The following is a 16,534-nucleotide window of genomic DNA, read 5'->3' as shown; positions in this document are numbered from 1 at the left end:
TTTTGGAAGTTTTAGCAACAGCAATCAGAGAAGAAAAAGAAATAAAAGGAATACAAATTGGAAAAGAAGAAGTAAAACTGTCACTGTTTGTAGATAACATGATTCTATACAGGGAGAATCCTAAAGATGCTACCAGAAAACTACTAGAGCTAATCAATGAATTTGGTAAAGTAGCAGGATACAAAATTAATGCACAGAAATCTCTTGCATTCCTAGCACTAATGATAAAAAATCGGAAAGAGAAAATAAGGAAACACTCCCATTTACCATTGCAACTAAAAGAATAAAATACCTAGGAATAAACCCACCTAAGGAGACAGAAGACCTGTATGCAGAAAAGTATAAGACACTGATGAAAGAAATTAAAGATGATACAAACAGATGGAGAGATATACCATGTTCTAGGATTGGAAAAATCGACATTGTGAAAATGACTGTACCACCCAAAGCAATCTACAGATTCAGTGCAATCCCTATCAAACTACCAATGGCATTTTTCACAGAACTAGAACAAAATATCTCAGTTTGTATGGAAACGCAAAAGACCCCAAATAACCAAAGCAATCTCGAGAAAAAAAATGGAGCTGGAGGAATCAGGCTCCCTGATTTCAGACTCTACAACAAAGCTACAGTAATCAGGACAGTATGGTACTGGCACAAAAACAGAAATATAGATCAATGGAACAGGATAGAAAGCCCAGAGATAAACCCTTGCACATATGGTCACCTTATCTTTGACAAAGGAGGCAAGAATATACAGTGGAGAAAAGACCGCCGTTTCAATAAGTGGAGCTGGGAAAAGTAGACAACTACATGTAAAAGAATGCAATTAGAACACTCCCTAACACCATACACAAAAATAAACTCAAAATGGATTAAAGACCTAAATGTAAGGCCATACACTATACAACTCTTAGAGGAAAACATAGGCAGAACACTCCATGACATAAATCATAGCAAGATCCTTTTTGACCCACCTCCTACAGAAATGGAAATAAAAACAAAAATAAACAAATGGGACCTAATGAAACTTCAAAGCTTTTGCAAAGCAAAGGAAACCATAAGCAAGACGAAAAGACAACCCTCAGAATGGGAGAAAATATTTGCAAATGAAGCAACTGACAAGGGATTAATCTCCAAAATTCACAAGCAGCTCATGCAGCTTAATATCAAAAAAACAAACAACCCAATCCAAAAATGGGCAGAAGACCTAAATAGACATTTCTCCAAAGAAGATATACAGATTGCTAACAAACACATGAAAGGATGCTCAACATCACTAATCATTAGAGAAATGCAAATCAAAACTACAATGAGATATCATCTCACACCGGTCAGAATGGCCATCATCAAAAAATCTACAAACAATAAACGCTGGAGAGGGTGTGGAGAAAAGGGAACCCTCTTGCACTGTTGGTGCGAATGTAAACTGATACAGCCACTATGGAGAACAGTATGGAGTTTCCTTAAAGAACTAAAAATAGAAATACCATATGACCCAGCAATCCCACTACTGTGCATATACCCTGAGAAAACCATAATTCAAAAAGAGCCATGTATCACAATGTTTATTGCAGCTCTATTTACAATAGCCCGGACATGGAAGCAACCTAAGTGTCCATCGACAGATGAATGGATAAAGAAAATGTGGCACATATATACAATGGAATATTACTCAGCCATAAAAGAAATGAAATTGAGCTATTTGTAATGAGGTGAATGGACCTAGAGTCTGTCATACAGAGTGAAGTTAAGTCAGAAAGAGAAAAATAAATGCCATATTCTAACACGTATATATGGAATGTATAAAAAACAATGGTTCTGTAGAACCTAGGGGCAGGACAGGAATAAAGATGCAGACATAGAGAATGGACTTGAGGACACGGGGAGGGGGAAGGGTAAGCTAGGAAGAAGTGAGATAGTGGCATGGACTTATATACACGACCAAATATAAAATAGATAGCTAGTGGGAAGCAGCCACATAGCACAGGGAGATCAGCTCGGTGCTTTGTGACCACCTAGAGGGGTGGGATAGGGAGGGTGGGAGTGAGATGCAAGAGGAAGGGTATATGGGGATATATGTATACATTAGCTGATTCACTTTGTTATACAGCAGAAACTAACACACCTTTTTAAAGCAATTATAGTCCGATAAAGATGTTAAAAAAAAAAAAAAGGGCTAGGGAGAAGCCAAAAGACTTATGTTAGGAAAAGAATAGCTTTCTAGTTTTCAGTGTTGAAAACACAATGATACATCTCATATTTGGCTAAGAATCATGAAGATCACTCATAACTAGGCAAACAAACTTGCTTTTCATATTAAATAAGCCAGTTAATGTAGAAATTTAAATTTTTGAAAGGATTCTTTTATAGCCTGAATTGGTTCCTCCAACAAGTCATATGTTGAGGCCCTAATCCCCATTATGACGTTATTTGGAGATAGAGCCTTTAAGGAGATAATTAAGGTTAAATGAGGTCATAAGGGTCAAGCCCTAATCCAATAGGACTGGTGTCCCTGTAAGAGGAAGGGCCTAGAGCACCCCCCCCCCCGTCTCCAGGCACATGTGCAGATACAAGGCCCTGTGAAGACACAGCAAGAAGGCACCACCTACAAGCCAAAGAGAGAGACCTCATCAGAAACCAGAGCCTTAATCTGGTACTTCCAGCTTCCTGAATTGTGAGAAAATAAATTCCTGTTGTTTAAGTCACCCAGTGTGTGGTATTTTGTTATGGCAGTCCAAGCAGACAGATATTATCTCACTACTCTGGAAAAAATGTGCTAGTGCTTTGTACGAGCTAATCCTATCAAAAAAGCACTGGTTTTTAACAATACAAGTTTTTAAACTTTAATCAAATATATCAATGGCATAGAGATAAAATTTCCCCCTGTTCTATATATGCCTTGGTCACTTTCCAACTTTTGGACTGTGATCCATAATAATATTAGTATATATATATATGTGCACATATGTATATAATATATATTTATTATATATATGTGGGTGGAAATATACGTATATTTCCACAAAACGACACTCTTTATCTAACAGCGATGTGCTCTGTTCAATTCTATTTTACTTAAAAACAAAATGGTCTGCGTGTGTTTTTAAAATGCATTTCAATGCCAGTTTATGGCTGGAAGTTTGAGAAGTTCCCTTTTTAGCTATGTTATCCAGAATATTTCCTAGTTACAATTTCCTTTGTTCCCCTTAGCATCTCAAGACCCTTAAAAGTACACTGAAGTTAAAATAACCATAATTCTCTCCCTCCCTACCTCATTCTCTCCCTGTCTCTGTCTCTGTCTTTGTCTCTGTCTCTCTCTCACACACACACACACACACACACAAACACACACACACACACACACACACACACACAATGAGCATAACTAAGACTGGAGCAAATCAGTTGAAGTCCTGTTCAAAGCAGTACTCTTCACATGATTTAAACTAGAATGTCAAGCATATTGTCTTGTTGATTTGTTTATAATAATGTTTTTGGTTTTATGGCATAACTAAGATATAGATTAATATACACAAACTGAATATATGAATTACTGTTGAGAAATAGGGTATCCATGAAGAGAAATGTTGGATAACTTACACTCCTAATTACCATAGGCATCTTGGGTATTAATAAGAAATTATATGGCTTGATGTGTTTCAAAGAAAATATTTGTCTGTAGAGAGAAATTAATTTTATCATTTCCTATCTTATTCTGTTTCTTTTGGGTGTATGTTTAAAGAATCATGCTTGTTGTATCAATCAAAGATTTTGACACTGATGTCTCTTGGTGTATGAATGCCAGATAATGAAATGGAGGGATAATTAAAGGAAGACAGTGGGTACTATAGTTGCAGGTCTTACAGATTTGCTGTGCTCTGAAAAAAATTAGTAAAGTTGGCTAAGACCCAGAAGCAAGAAACACAGAAATCATAATAAAACACTACTTTGTCACTCTCAAACTAAAAGTACTTCTGGACCCTTCAATATAAAATCAAAAGTTAATTTCTAAACTATAAAAAATTTCAAAATCAAGATTTAAATTTCAAACTTTCCAAAACTTCACGAGTCAAAATTCTAATGGTCATTTCTGTATATACAGTTGCACAAAATAGATAACAAGATATCTTTTTGAACAGCCAAAGTCAGTACACAAGGAAATTGGTCATAATGCAAACTAGCTTTGGGGAATACATGCGTGTGTATACTTGTGCACTTGCACACACTTATACAGACCTAAGAAAAAGGGAAATAATTGAATACAATAAAAATTCAACATTATATAATACATTCACTTTTTCATGCTACTGGTATCTTGACACAAATATTTCCTATTGTCTCTTTATGGAATAAAATTTACTCTGTGTCCTTGAGGAAATAAAGAAATAAAAGAAAAAAAGAAAAAGAAATAATAAATAAAATGTTTTTAAATTGCATCTTTTTTCATTACAAATTACCCTCAGCACCAAGATATCATCTGGCATATAGAGATACTTAGTAAGCTTTGGTTAAATCAATAAATTATACCTCATGTGACTGATAGCCTCATACAGCAAATTTACACCAAACATAAACATTAAAATTTTTAAGTAATGTTTAAATATTTTAAAAAATAAATGTTAAAAAAAAAGTTTAAAAATAACCTTACTGAATTAGCTGAATAACATTGTTTTTGCACACTTCTTATTTCTTACCTCTTCTTTTGTCTTTTTTGATATCACTCGGAGCCAGTCTCCAATCATGCTCAGGACAGCAGCAAAGTAAGCAAGCCCTACAAGGATCCAAAACCATACGACAGGCTTATAGAAGTCTAGATATTCAATATCTGATCCACCTGTGAGAGAAAAACAAAGTAGGACAAAATAACTTCATATTCATAAAAGTAAATAATATAGATTCCTGCTAAAATTATCAACTAAATTTTGGCTTTCTAAACACAGAAATCGTCTTGTCAGTTGATCCATGTTATTCTGTTCATATGGAATTCCTTGTTTTCACTCAATTAATCCTTATCTATTTTTCAATTTTTTAAATTGAAGTACAGTTGATTTACAATATTTTATTAGTTTCAGGTACTAGGAAGTTCTTAATAAGACCTTTCATTACTTCTCCAGATAGTAACAATTTTTCCTTGTCTCATGTTTCTTTTTTGTTTATTATAATTGATCTCAACTAGTGTAGCACTTAATTATTCCATGCGTATTAGTTTCTCTTTCCACCTCTATTGCAACAAATGGGAAACAGAGATGACACTTTTTTTGGTATGCATTTAACTTTGTATCTTTATCCTATTGCCTATCAATTCATGCTAACCAATCAATACATGCAAACCAATCAATTCGAAGTCAACTCGGACAGAAAGTAGTTCTTATTTTAAAATATCAATACAATGGATTGATAACAAATGCCAGAGACAATGCCTTGGTGGGTCTACTTTGAATAAACAGTAACTTGCAGGTGATATTGCCATTCATTATTCGCTGACTTTTCAGAGGAATTCCCATGTTTGTCACAAATTTAAATCCCTAGCTCTCAAGAAAAAATTGGCAAAGGAGTTCTTTTGCTTTAATCTATGTTACTTCTCCATTCATGTGGTATAGTAACTGCACCTATGAGAATCTGAATACATTTCAATACATCCCAACTTTAGCACATATTAATAGGGCACTTAAATTAAGTTTCAAACACTGAAACAGTTGTGAGTTTTTTCCACAATAGAAGAAAGCATGTCTCTCTCTTGAGAAATTCATAATTTAGCCTGAGAAAGCCTCACATAGACAATTAACCACAATGGGGTATAGGGAAAAGTGATAGGGAAAGTGAATAAAAAGTACTATGAGAGGACACAGAAGAAAGGATTTTTACTTCTGGAAGGGTGAAAATGAGAAGACAGAAGGTGAATCTTAAATAATGAGGATCAAAACAGAAAAGTTCAGTGTGAAAATATTTGATATATTCAAAGGACTGTTAGTATTGACTAAAGCTACATTTGGAAGGGGGTCAAGGGAGCAGACAGGTAGAAGAGGGGAATCTAGAAAAAATAAGTTGTATCAGGTTGTAAAGACTTGCTCCTAAAGTAAGGGGGAGTAGGTAAAAGTTTATAGGCAGATTCGTGTTTGACGATATGCACAGAAAGATCTGGTGGCCGAGAGAGGAGGATTGACAGAGAAGCCCCATGAGAAACTTTGTTCTGAACTAGCTAAGCAATGATTGTGCCTGAGTTAGACTGGGATGGAAAGAAGAGACTTTTGAGGCAGAATTGTCAGGGACTGACAACTAGATAGTTGGTGTGATAAGTGAAAGGAAGGGGTATAGGATGACCAGAGACCACAGACCCTCATTGGGAGATGGTACCAGCAACTGAACAGGAAACACAGGGGAAGGAACAGTGACAATAAAAGGAAAAGTCATTCAAACTGGGACATAATAAATTTGAAGTGCTTGAGGTACCAACAGGCAAGATAGCCAGCAGGATCCTTAAATACTAATCTAACACTTAATAGGGCAGAGCAGGAGATAAAGATTTTAGGATCAACAGCACAGAGACGAGGGCTGCTTAAACAGGGGTGATGGACATACTCAATTCACAAAATTTAACCTGTACCTTCAGAAAAACAGCTAATAACAGCAAATACACATTAAAAATCAAATATAAAATTTTGAATGTAACATTACTCTCTAATTATAAAATTAGACTGTGAGTTGCCCACAAAGACATTTTCAAATTACTAAAGGGTCAGAGTAAAAAGAGAACCTTTTTTTATCAGGCAAATAATATGAACAGATACAAGTTCAGCTTTCTTTCGGGACAAAGAATAATTTTCAAGATTCAGTTTATAAAGTCAATAACATTACCCTCAAAATATTGTAAAAATTTTTACCTTGTGCAGCATTTATTAAAATGTAATTTCTGGGGAGGATTACAAAGGCTAAATGCATACTGTGATGGTTAAGACTTGGCCCATGGGGGATGCAGCTCTACAAATTCACAAAGTGGCTTAAGAAATGTGTGTGGAAATTTGTTATATGATAGGCTCACTAGCAAATTCCATTTTTAAAATGTTTCCATTTCAATGAAACCAGAATGACATTTTTTCCCAAGTACTTTCTCTTTTAAAACCAGAAGATCCTCATCCAAATAGTTGTGACTCACTTAACACTTAAGTTCACCAAAATGTTGATTTTAGAAGTTAGTTCATGCTTAAGATGACTTTTTATAAGTCTTCTTTCTTATAAACAGGATGTCACAGTTTGAAAAGAGTAAATTAACTTAATCACAAAAAGGTCTATATTTGGGTAAAATGTTCATCCCACAAGTTTTAGTGGATTCTAAACCTGGGGAAGGGTGGGATGGGGGATGTTTTCCCATTCTTAATTGCCACTCTTAAGATGAAATACTGGCAGTCAAGTGATCCAGGAAAAGCTAATGTATATAAATAGAAGTGTTATCCAACAACTCACAAATTCTTTTCACTTTCTGATATCTAAGATTTATGAATGAATTTTCACATTATTCATTTGATTCAAGAGTCTTAACCAAATCAAAATATCTGTAATGTTAAGATAACTTACTAAAAAGTTATTAGTTTTACTTTTAAATTAGGAAATATTTTTTATATGTATTGGTTATTATAAGCATTACTCTTAGTCTAGCACATTCAAGAAACCTGTGCATGGGTCTCTTACCTGTTAAAAACCTAGGGCAATTTCTCTGTCCTGGATTCCCTCCCTATGTGCCCCCTAACCCCATACCAGGCTTTATACTCATTGCAGCTGATTTACAAAATATTCAAACTCTGATGGACAGAGAAGAGTGAAAGCTAAGACTTACTGATGGCCTACCTAAATGAAATCATAAAGCCCTGAGGAGGTAGGTGTTGAGGGGAGTTGTATTCTTACTCCTCATATTTCCATTGATTTAGGACAAGACTATTAGCAAGACCATTTGGTCACAGAGTTAAACCATATCTCCAGCTGCCTTTATCAGATGCCTTTTAAGCTGACATTTCAATTGCCATCATTCTTACAGCCCGTTCAGAACTCATGGGTGAAAGACTGGTATTGGCTCCCTGAAATCCCAGTAGTAAATAACCCCATTTTACAACAGAGAAACCATACTCTCAGTAGGTAAAATAACAGTTGTCAGGTTACACAGGAAAGAGGGCATCAGAGCTAGAATTCAAAGCCAGGCCTGCCTAGCTTCATTCAGATCACAGGCTCTTTTCATTGAACCAGGCTGTCTATGTCACCGATGATCTCTGCTGATGTCCGTCCCATCATTTATCCACTATCCATTTTTTGTCCATACTGTATGGTAGGCACTTAGCTAGGGCTGGAAACACTAAGTCAAACAAAGTGTTCCTCTTCCCCTCAAGGTTCCTACCTAGAAATCAGGTGGGTCTGAAGGTCATCATTGTTTTACCAGGAGCCTCCTTACCTTGCTTATGTCCTTATTCCAACAGTTTCCAGAAGTTGGCCCTATTCTGCTCTATAGAACTTGAATATACAATGCCATCTCCTCCTTAAATTTAATTTTCTTTCTCTTGATGCTGCTGAACCATAGAATATTTATAAAGAAATAAAAGATATAACCTGGATTTAAAGAATCATCTAGGCATTTAGGACTAAACTTACCAACTCCATGCCCCTCTTCTGGTTTTCTAAAATGTGTATTATAGAATAGACATATACACAAATGTGTATACACATACAACTTTGTTCTAAAGAAAATAAAGGTCATTTCTTTACATGGGTCTGTAAGTATTTTAGTTTAGATATCAAATATGGATTTCAATTTTTTTTGGTTTGTTTGACTTTCTTTTTATTAATGAAAGCTATTCTGTCTTAATGTGATGGGGAAAAACATATTTTGCTTTAGTATATTTTTCTTTTTTTATAGTAAAGCAATTTAACTGAGTGAAGTGTGTTTTTTTTTAACATCTTCATTGGAGTATAATTGCTTTACAATGGTGTGTTAGTTTCTGCTTTATAACAACGTGAATCATCTATACATATACACATACCCCCATATCTCTTCCCTCTTGCATCTCCCTCCCTCCCACCCTCCCTATCCCACCCCTCAAGGTGGTCACAAAGCACTGAGCTGACCTCCCTGTGCTATGCGGCTGCTTCCCGCTAGATATCTATTTTACGTTTGGTAGTGAATATATGTACATGCCACTATCTCACTTTGTCCCAGCTTACCCTTCCCCCTTACCGGGTCCTCAAGTCCATTCTCCAGTAGGTCTGCGTCTTTATTCCTGTCCTGCCCCTAGGTTCTTCAGAACTTTTTTTTTTTTTTTAGATTCCACATATATGTGTTAGCATACAGTATTTGTTTTTCTCTTTCTGACTTACTTCACTCTGTATGACAGACTATAGGTCCATCCACCTCACTACAAATAACTCAATTTCATTTCTTTTTATGGCCGAGTAATAGTCCATTGTATATATGTGCCACATCTTCTTTACCCATTCATCTGTCGATGGACACTTAGGTTGCTTCCATGTCCTGGCTACTGTAAATAGTGCTGCAGAAACTAACACAACACTGTAAAGCAATTATACTCCAATAAAGATGTTTTAAAAAAAAAAAAGAATAGTTGTCCACTTCCTGCTAGGAAGATTAGGAAAGATTAGGTAAAATCTTAGGAAAAAATCTTTTCCTAAGATTAGGAAAACTGCCCTAATTAGAAGAATGATGATGGCAGTCTCAATGATCATAAAGAAAGAAAGATCAACACATTGTTTTGCTCATCCTTTACAAGGATGGAAATCTATAGGATATAGGATGTACATTATGTTACCCTTAGAAATTATCTTTAAGTCTCAATACAGAGTAATTCAGAGTCTTTTTCATTAAACTTAGTACAATTTACTGCCTGTCTCACTGACTTAACTGTCAATCACTAAATGTTTTCCTTGTCATTTTTTTCCTCCACGTGCTTCTACAATTCTCCTGTATATCCATTCTGAATCCTAGAAGTTGAATAACTTCTTGGTTTTCCCAAAGTCCCTAGGACTTCTGAACAGTTTGGGTCAAATCCAATTTAATTAATTACACAGATAACTCTCAGTTCTCTGATGAGTTCTCTGAGAGTCACCAGCTGAATCAGGGGGTGACCAGATGCCTTGCAGAATTTTCCCATATTAACACAGAACCACCAAGAGAAGACAATTTCTTACTTAATTGTTACTCTTGGATTTCAAACATTCTGTCCCCTAGGAACAGGAACTAGAGCAACCATTATCGCTAAGTGCTAAGCACAGTATGTATTATAAAATATGTGCTCACTAAACAACAGAATGAATGAACATATGAATGATGAATGTAAGACATCTCCCTAACAGTCACACAAACCCTCTCCTTTCAATCAAAGCAATTTTTCTGAGCCATTGTGGTGGTGGTGGTACTGACTGTTCTTCAGTTGACCTCACTTCTTTCTCATCAGGTAGTTTCCTTGTTATTTGTTCAATTCCTGGCAAATTTTTGCACAGTGATCAGCTCAATAATAGCAATTTTAATACCTGGTCTTTGATATAGTTGCAAAATTTAGGCCCCATCAGGAACTGTTTTCTCCAGGTGCTCTATAAGGACAAATTGTTTTGAACAAAAAAAACTTACCATGGTATTTCAATGGAGATTTATATGTTTTCATGATAAAATCTTCTATTAAGCAAGCTCTGAGCACTCCATGACTAAATGAGTCATGGCTTTGGTTATAAGAGAAAGCAATAGTTTGGTTACTAAAAACTGCATTTCCACTAATGACTATGAAAACATAACTCCAAGAAAACTTAATTCCTTTTTAAAAATTAATTAATTTTTGGCTGAGTTGGGTCTTTGTAGCTGCATGCGGGCTTCCTCTAGTTGCGGCAAGTGGGGGCTACTCTTCGTTGCAGTGCACGGGCTTCTTATTGTGGTGGCTTCTCTTGTTGCAGAGCACGGGCTCTAGGTGTGCCGGCGTCAGTAGTTGTGGCTCGTGGGCTCTAGAGCACAGGCTCAGTAGTTGTGGCGTACGGGCTTAGTTGCTCCATGGCATGTGGGATCTTCCCGGACCAAGGCTCGAACCCATGTCCCCTGCACTGGCAGGCAGATTCTTAACCACTGCACCACCAGGTAAACCCGAAAACTTAATTCTTAATATGAGATATACAAAAATGTTTTTTCTAAAGTCAAAAAATGTGAAGACAAATGATTCTATAACTGTGAAAACCGTAGAAGTTTAGTAAACATACCAGAAGGGGAATTTTACCTGTTCAAAGTCCCAAATTATATTTTCTATATAGAGGAGCATAAGGCATTAAGCGTAAAGCCTGACTAACCCAGTAGGTATTCAAAATTACACGTGAGATGAAGAAAATTTCATTATTGAACTAAATATACTAAATTTCACTGATCGAAATTCCAAGAAGATATATCTGGATGGCAAAGTAAATTTATGCTCAGAAGGAAAATGTGTTTTCATAATATCAATCATAAGGGTTTCTTAGAATACCTCCAAACTTTTGGCTAAAATTTTTGGGTTTTATTAAAAAAAGTAGGTAATGTGAGAACACTGCTTTGTGAAACTATATATTTGTATCTGGCTTTCACTCAATCATGTTATCTCTTATGAACTATCCTGGTTTACAAAAGGGAGTGTTTCTAAAGACTTCTTTGGGCAGCTTCTAAACAATGACTCACTGTAATCCTAACAGTATATATATATGTGTGTGTGTGTATATATATATATATATATTTATCCTTTTAATGTGTTGTTGGATTCTCTTTGCTAGTATTTTGTTGAGGATTTTTGCATCTATATTCATCAGTGATATTGGTCTGTAATTTTCTTTTTTGGTACTATCTTTTTCTGGTTTTGGTATCAGGGTGATGGTGGGCTCATAGAATGAGTTTGGGAGTGTTCCTTCCTCTGCAATTTTTTGGAAGAGTTTGAGAAGGATGGGTGTTAGCTCTTCTCTAAATGTTTTATAGAATTCACCTGTGAAGCCATCTGGTCCTGGACTTTTGTTTGTTGGAAGATTTTTATCACAGTTTCAATTTCATTACTTGTAATTGGTCTGTTCATATTTTCTATTTCTTCCTGGTTCAGTCTTGGAAGGTTATACCTTTCTAAGAATTTGTCCATTTTTTCCAGGTTGTCCATTTTATTGGCACAGAGTTTCTTGTAGTAGTCTCTTAGCATGCTTTGTATTTCTGTGGTGTCTGTTGTAAATTTTCCTTTTTCATTTCTAATTTTTTTTTATTTGAGTCCTCTCCTTTTTCTTGATGAGTCTAATGGTTATCAATTTTGTTTATCTTCTCAAAGAACCAAATTTTAGTTTTATTGATCTTTGCTATTGTTTTCTTTGTTTCTATTTCATTTATTTCTGCTCTGATCTTTATGATTTCTTTCCTTCTGCTAACTTTGGATTTTGTTTATTCTTCTTTCTCTAGTTCCTTTAGATGTAAGGTTAGATTGTTTATTTGAGATGTTTCTTGTTTCTTGAGGTAGGCTTGTAAAGCTATAAACTTCCCTCTTAGAACTGCTTTTGCTGCATCGCATAGGTTTTAGATCGTCGTGTTTTCATTGTCATTTGTCTCTAGGTATTTTTTGATTTCCTCGTTGATTTCTTCAGTGATCTCTTGGTTAGTTAATAATGTATTGTTTAGTCTCCATGTGTTTGTTTTTTTTACGTTTTTCTCCCTGTAATTCATTTCTAATCTCATAGCATTGTGGTCAAAAAAAATTCTTGATATGATTTCAATTTTCTTAAATTTACTGAGGCTTGATTTGTGACCCATGATGTGATCTATCCTGGAGAATGTTCCATGAGCACTTGAGAAGCAAGTGTAATCTGCTGTTTTTGGATGGAATGTCCTATAAATATCAATTAAATCTACCTGGTCTATTGTGTCATTTAAAGCTTCTGTATCCTTATTAATTTTCTGTTTGGATGATCTGTCCATTGGTGTAAGTGAGGTGTTAAAGTCCCCCTCTTAATTATTGTGTTACTGTCAATTTCCTCTTTTATAGCTGTTAGCAGTTGCCTTATGTATTGAGGTGCTCCTATGTTGGGTGCATATATAATTGTTATATCTTCTTCTTGGATTGATCCCTTGATCATTATGCAGTGTCCTTCCTTGTCTCTTGTAACATTCTTTATTTTAAAGTCTATTTTATCTGATATGAGTATTGATACTCCAGCTTTCTTTTTTTTTGCGGTACACGGGCCTCTCACTGCTGTGGCCTCTGCCATCGCAGAGCACAGGCTCCAGACGCGCAGGCCCAGCGGCCACGGCTCACAGGCCCAGCCGCTCTGCAGCACACGGGACCCTCCCGGACCGGGGCACGAACCTGTGTCCCCCACATTGGCAGGGGGACCCTCAACCACTGCGCCACCAGGAAAGCCCCTCCAGCTTTCTTTTGATTTCCATTTGCATGGAATATCTTTTTCCATCCCCTCACTTCCAGTCTGTATATGTCCCTAGGTCTGAAGTGGGTCTCTTCTAGGCAGCATATATATGGGTCTTGTTTTTGTATCCATTCAGCAAGCCTATGTCTTTTGGTTGCAACATTTAATCCATTCACGTTTAAGGTAATTATCGATATGTATGTTCTTATGACCATTTTCTTAACTGTTTTGGGTTTGTTTTTGTAGGTCCTTTTCTTCTTTTGTGTTTCCCACTTGGAGAAGTTCCTTCAACATTTGTTGTAGAGCTGGTTTGGTGGTGCTGAATTCTCTCAGCTTTTGCTTGTCTGTAAAGCTTTTGATTTCTCTATCGAATCTGAATGAGATCCTTGTTGGGTAGAGTAATCTTGGTTGTAGGTTCTTCCCTTTCACCACTTTAAGTATATCATGCCACTCCCTTCTGGCTTGTAGAGTTTCTGCTGAGAAATCATCTGTTAATGTTAACCTTATGGGAGTTCCCTTGTATGTTATTTGTCGTTTTTCCCTTACTGCTTTCAATAATTTTTCTTTGTCTTTAATTTTTGCCAGTTTGCTTACTATGTGTCTCGTCGTGTGTCTCCTTGGGTTTATCCTGTATGGGACTCTCTGTGCTTCCTGGACTTGGGTGGCTATTTCCTTTCCCATGTTAGGGAATTTTTCAACTATAATCTCTTCAAATACTTTCTTGGGTCCTTTCCATGTCTCTTCTTCTCCTGGGACCCCTATAATGCAAATGTTGTTGCGTTTAATGTTGTCCCAGAGGTCTCTTAGGCTGTCTTCATTTATTTTCATTCTTTTTTCTTTATTCTGTTCCGCAGCAGTGAATTCCACCATTCTGTCTTCCAGGTCACTTATCCGTTCTTCTGCCTCAGTTATTCTGCTATTGATTCCTTCTAGTGTATTTTTCATTTCAGTTACTGTATTGTTCATCTCTGTTTGTTCTTTAATTCTTCTAGGTCTTTGTTAAACATTTCTTGCATCTTCTCGATCTTTGCCTCCATTCTTTTTCCAAGGTCCTGGATCATCTTCACTATCATTATTCCGAATTCTTTTTCTGGAAGTTTGCCTATCTCCACTTCATTTGGTTGTTTTTCTGGGGTTTTATCTTGTTCCTTCATCTGGTACATAGCCCTCTGCCTTTTCATCTTGTCTATCTTTCTGTGAATGTGGTTTTTGTTCCACAGGCTGCAGTATTGTAGTTCTTCTTGCTTCTGATGTCTGTCTGCCCTCTCCTAACAGTATATATTAAAGAGGACACTAACTTTGATAAATAATGTTAAATTGTGTTAAGTTAGGTAATTATTTGACTTCACTTCTGAAGAATCATCAACTAATTCTCTTTATTGACATATAACTGACACATGTAACATTAGTTTCAGGTGTACAATATAGTGATTCGACATTTATATATATTACGAGATGATCACCACAGTAAGTCTAGTTACCATCTGTCACTGTTTAAAGTTATAAACTATTAATGACTATATTCCCTATTCTGTACATTATATCTCCAAGACTTATTTATTTTATAACTGGAGGTTTGTGCCTCAATCCCCTTCACCTATTTTGCCCATCCCCCCAAGCCCTAGTAATTTTTTTTTTTTTTTGCTGTACACGGGCCTCTCACTGTTGTGGCCTCTCCAGTTGTGGAGCACAGGCTCTGGACGTGCAGGCTCAGTGGCCATGGCTCACGGGCCTAGCCACTCCGCGGCATGTGGGATCTTCCCAGACCTGGGCACTAACCCGTGTCCCCTGCATCGGCAGGCGGACTCTCAACCACTGCACCACCAGGGAAGCCCCCCTAGTAATTTTTTTAAAGCAGGGATTTAGAAGACTAGTTTTAAAAGCAAGCCTAAATAAGTAGAACTCAATCTTTCACACACTTCCATATAATTAATATAGCTTCTTAGATTTTAATGAAGAAGGGCTGATCTAGCTCTCAGCCTATAATAACAAGCATGATTTAAAAATTTATCAAGTCAGACTTCTCATCAAATTAAAAAAAAAATGACAAAAGTTAAGAAACAAAACATAGGAAGCCAGCAGTAAATTGTCAAATATAACTTTTACCATTATCTTTAACTTACCTCTACAAATTTGACTATAAATTATTATAGGCATTGCTAAAATCAAGTAAGTGAACTTTGCTAAATAGTTTACTTTCTCTTCTCACCTCTTTGTGAACCACAGTTAGCAATAGGGGGGGTCTGTTTATTCATATGTAAAATAAAAGTGCTCCAGTGGACCTGTGGCTCCCAGGCCTTTTTTAGCTCTAGAACCCTGAGCACCGGTAAAAGAACAAAAAGGGCCATCAGGAAGGAGTACATAAGAATTACTAAGGTAACCAACCAGCCAGTAAAACATATCCTTTGCATACATATAAATATAAAATTAAAATTTGCTGGGAGAGCTCTTCCTGCCAAAAAACTACTAAATGTTGAATTCTTATGTTCAGTCACGTACACAGAGAAACCTGAACCCTTGTACCTATTTGTCTTTACAAATTTGTCTCTAAATGCTTTTGATCCAATATTGCCAACAGTGAAAAGGATTTGCTCATGCAAATGTAAATTTATAGTTATTTATGAGTTAGAAATCTGTTATGCTCTAATATATTATATCATGAACATTATGACATATAAAAAGTAAGAAATGAGGTTTAAAAAATACAAAGCAACAAGGGTTGTCCTGTTTTCTTCCTATGGCAGAAGGTCTACCTGCATGGATTGTCTTGCCCATCCCCTGGGGATGAGCACACTGCTTCAGAGTTCCAGTCTAAACTACCACATCATCACTTGCTGCTTTTGAGATGCTCCTAATAATTACACCAAGGTTACAACCTGTGTCCTAAACATTTATATATCACTTTCCAAAATTTACTCCTTTTCCTTTAATAACACCACAGTTTGAAGAATATGTTTTTTAATTTGTCTTCAAAGAAGTTCAGCAGTGTAACTGAACTCTAATCCCATTCAGAGTAGGGTTTGCAGGCTTGAGCATGGCATCAGACAATGAGTGTCTATTATGGGAAGTATATCTCTCTTTTCTTTGGAGATTTATAGCCTAATAGAAAGATGAGAAAGTTCAAGCTAGAGCA

The 16,534-nt window shown here is 36.2% G+C and overlaps 1 protein-coding gene across 7 annotated transcripts in view; it reads right to left on the bottom strand.

Moving 5' to 3' along the window:
* The window catches only part of KCNK2 (potassium two pore domain channel subfamily K member 2), a 231,297-nt gene that overhangs the window by 60,548 nt on the left and 154,215 nt on the right, over window positions 1–16,534 (bottom strand). For all 7 annotated transcript variants that reach the window (XM_004275241.3, XM_049702844.1, XM_049702873.1 and 4 more), the window contains exon 6: window positions 4,698–4,837. In XM_004275241.3, the coding sequence (XP_004275289.1) occupies window positions 4,698–4,837 (140 nt within the window). The remainder of the gene's footprint in view (window positions 1–4,697; window positions 4,838–16,534) is intronic.

Source organism: Orcinus orca, chromosome 1 (genome assembly GCF_937001465.1).
Source record: "Orcinus orca chromosome 1, mOrcOrc1.1, whole genome shotgun sequence".
In the NCBI taxonomy this organism is placed as follows: domain Eukaryota; kingdom Metazoa; phylum Chordata; class Mammalia; order Artiodactyla; family Delphinidae; genus Orcinus; species Orcinus orca.
The sequence above is the reverse complement of the archived record's forward strand: the minus strand, read 5'-3'. Positions and strand labels throughout refer to the sequence as shown.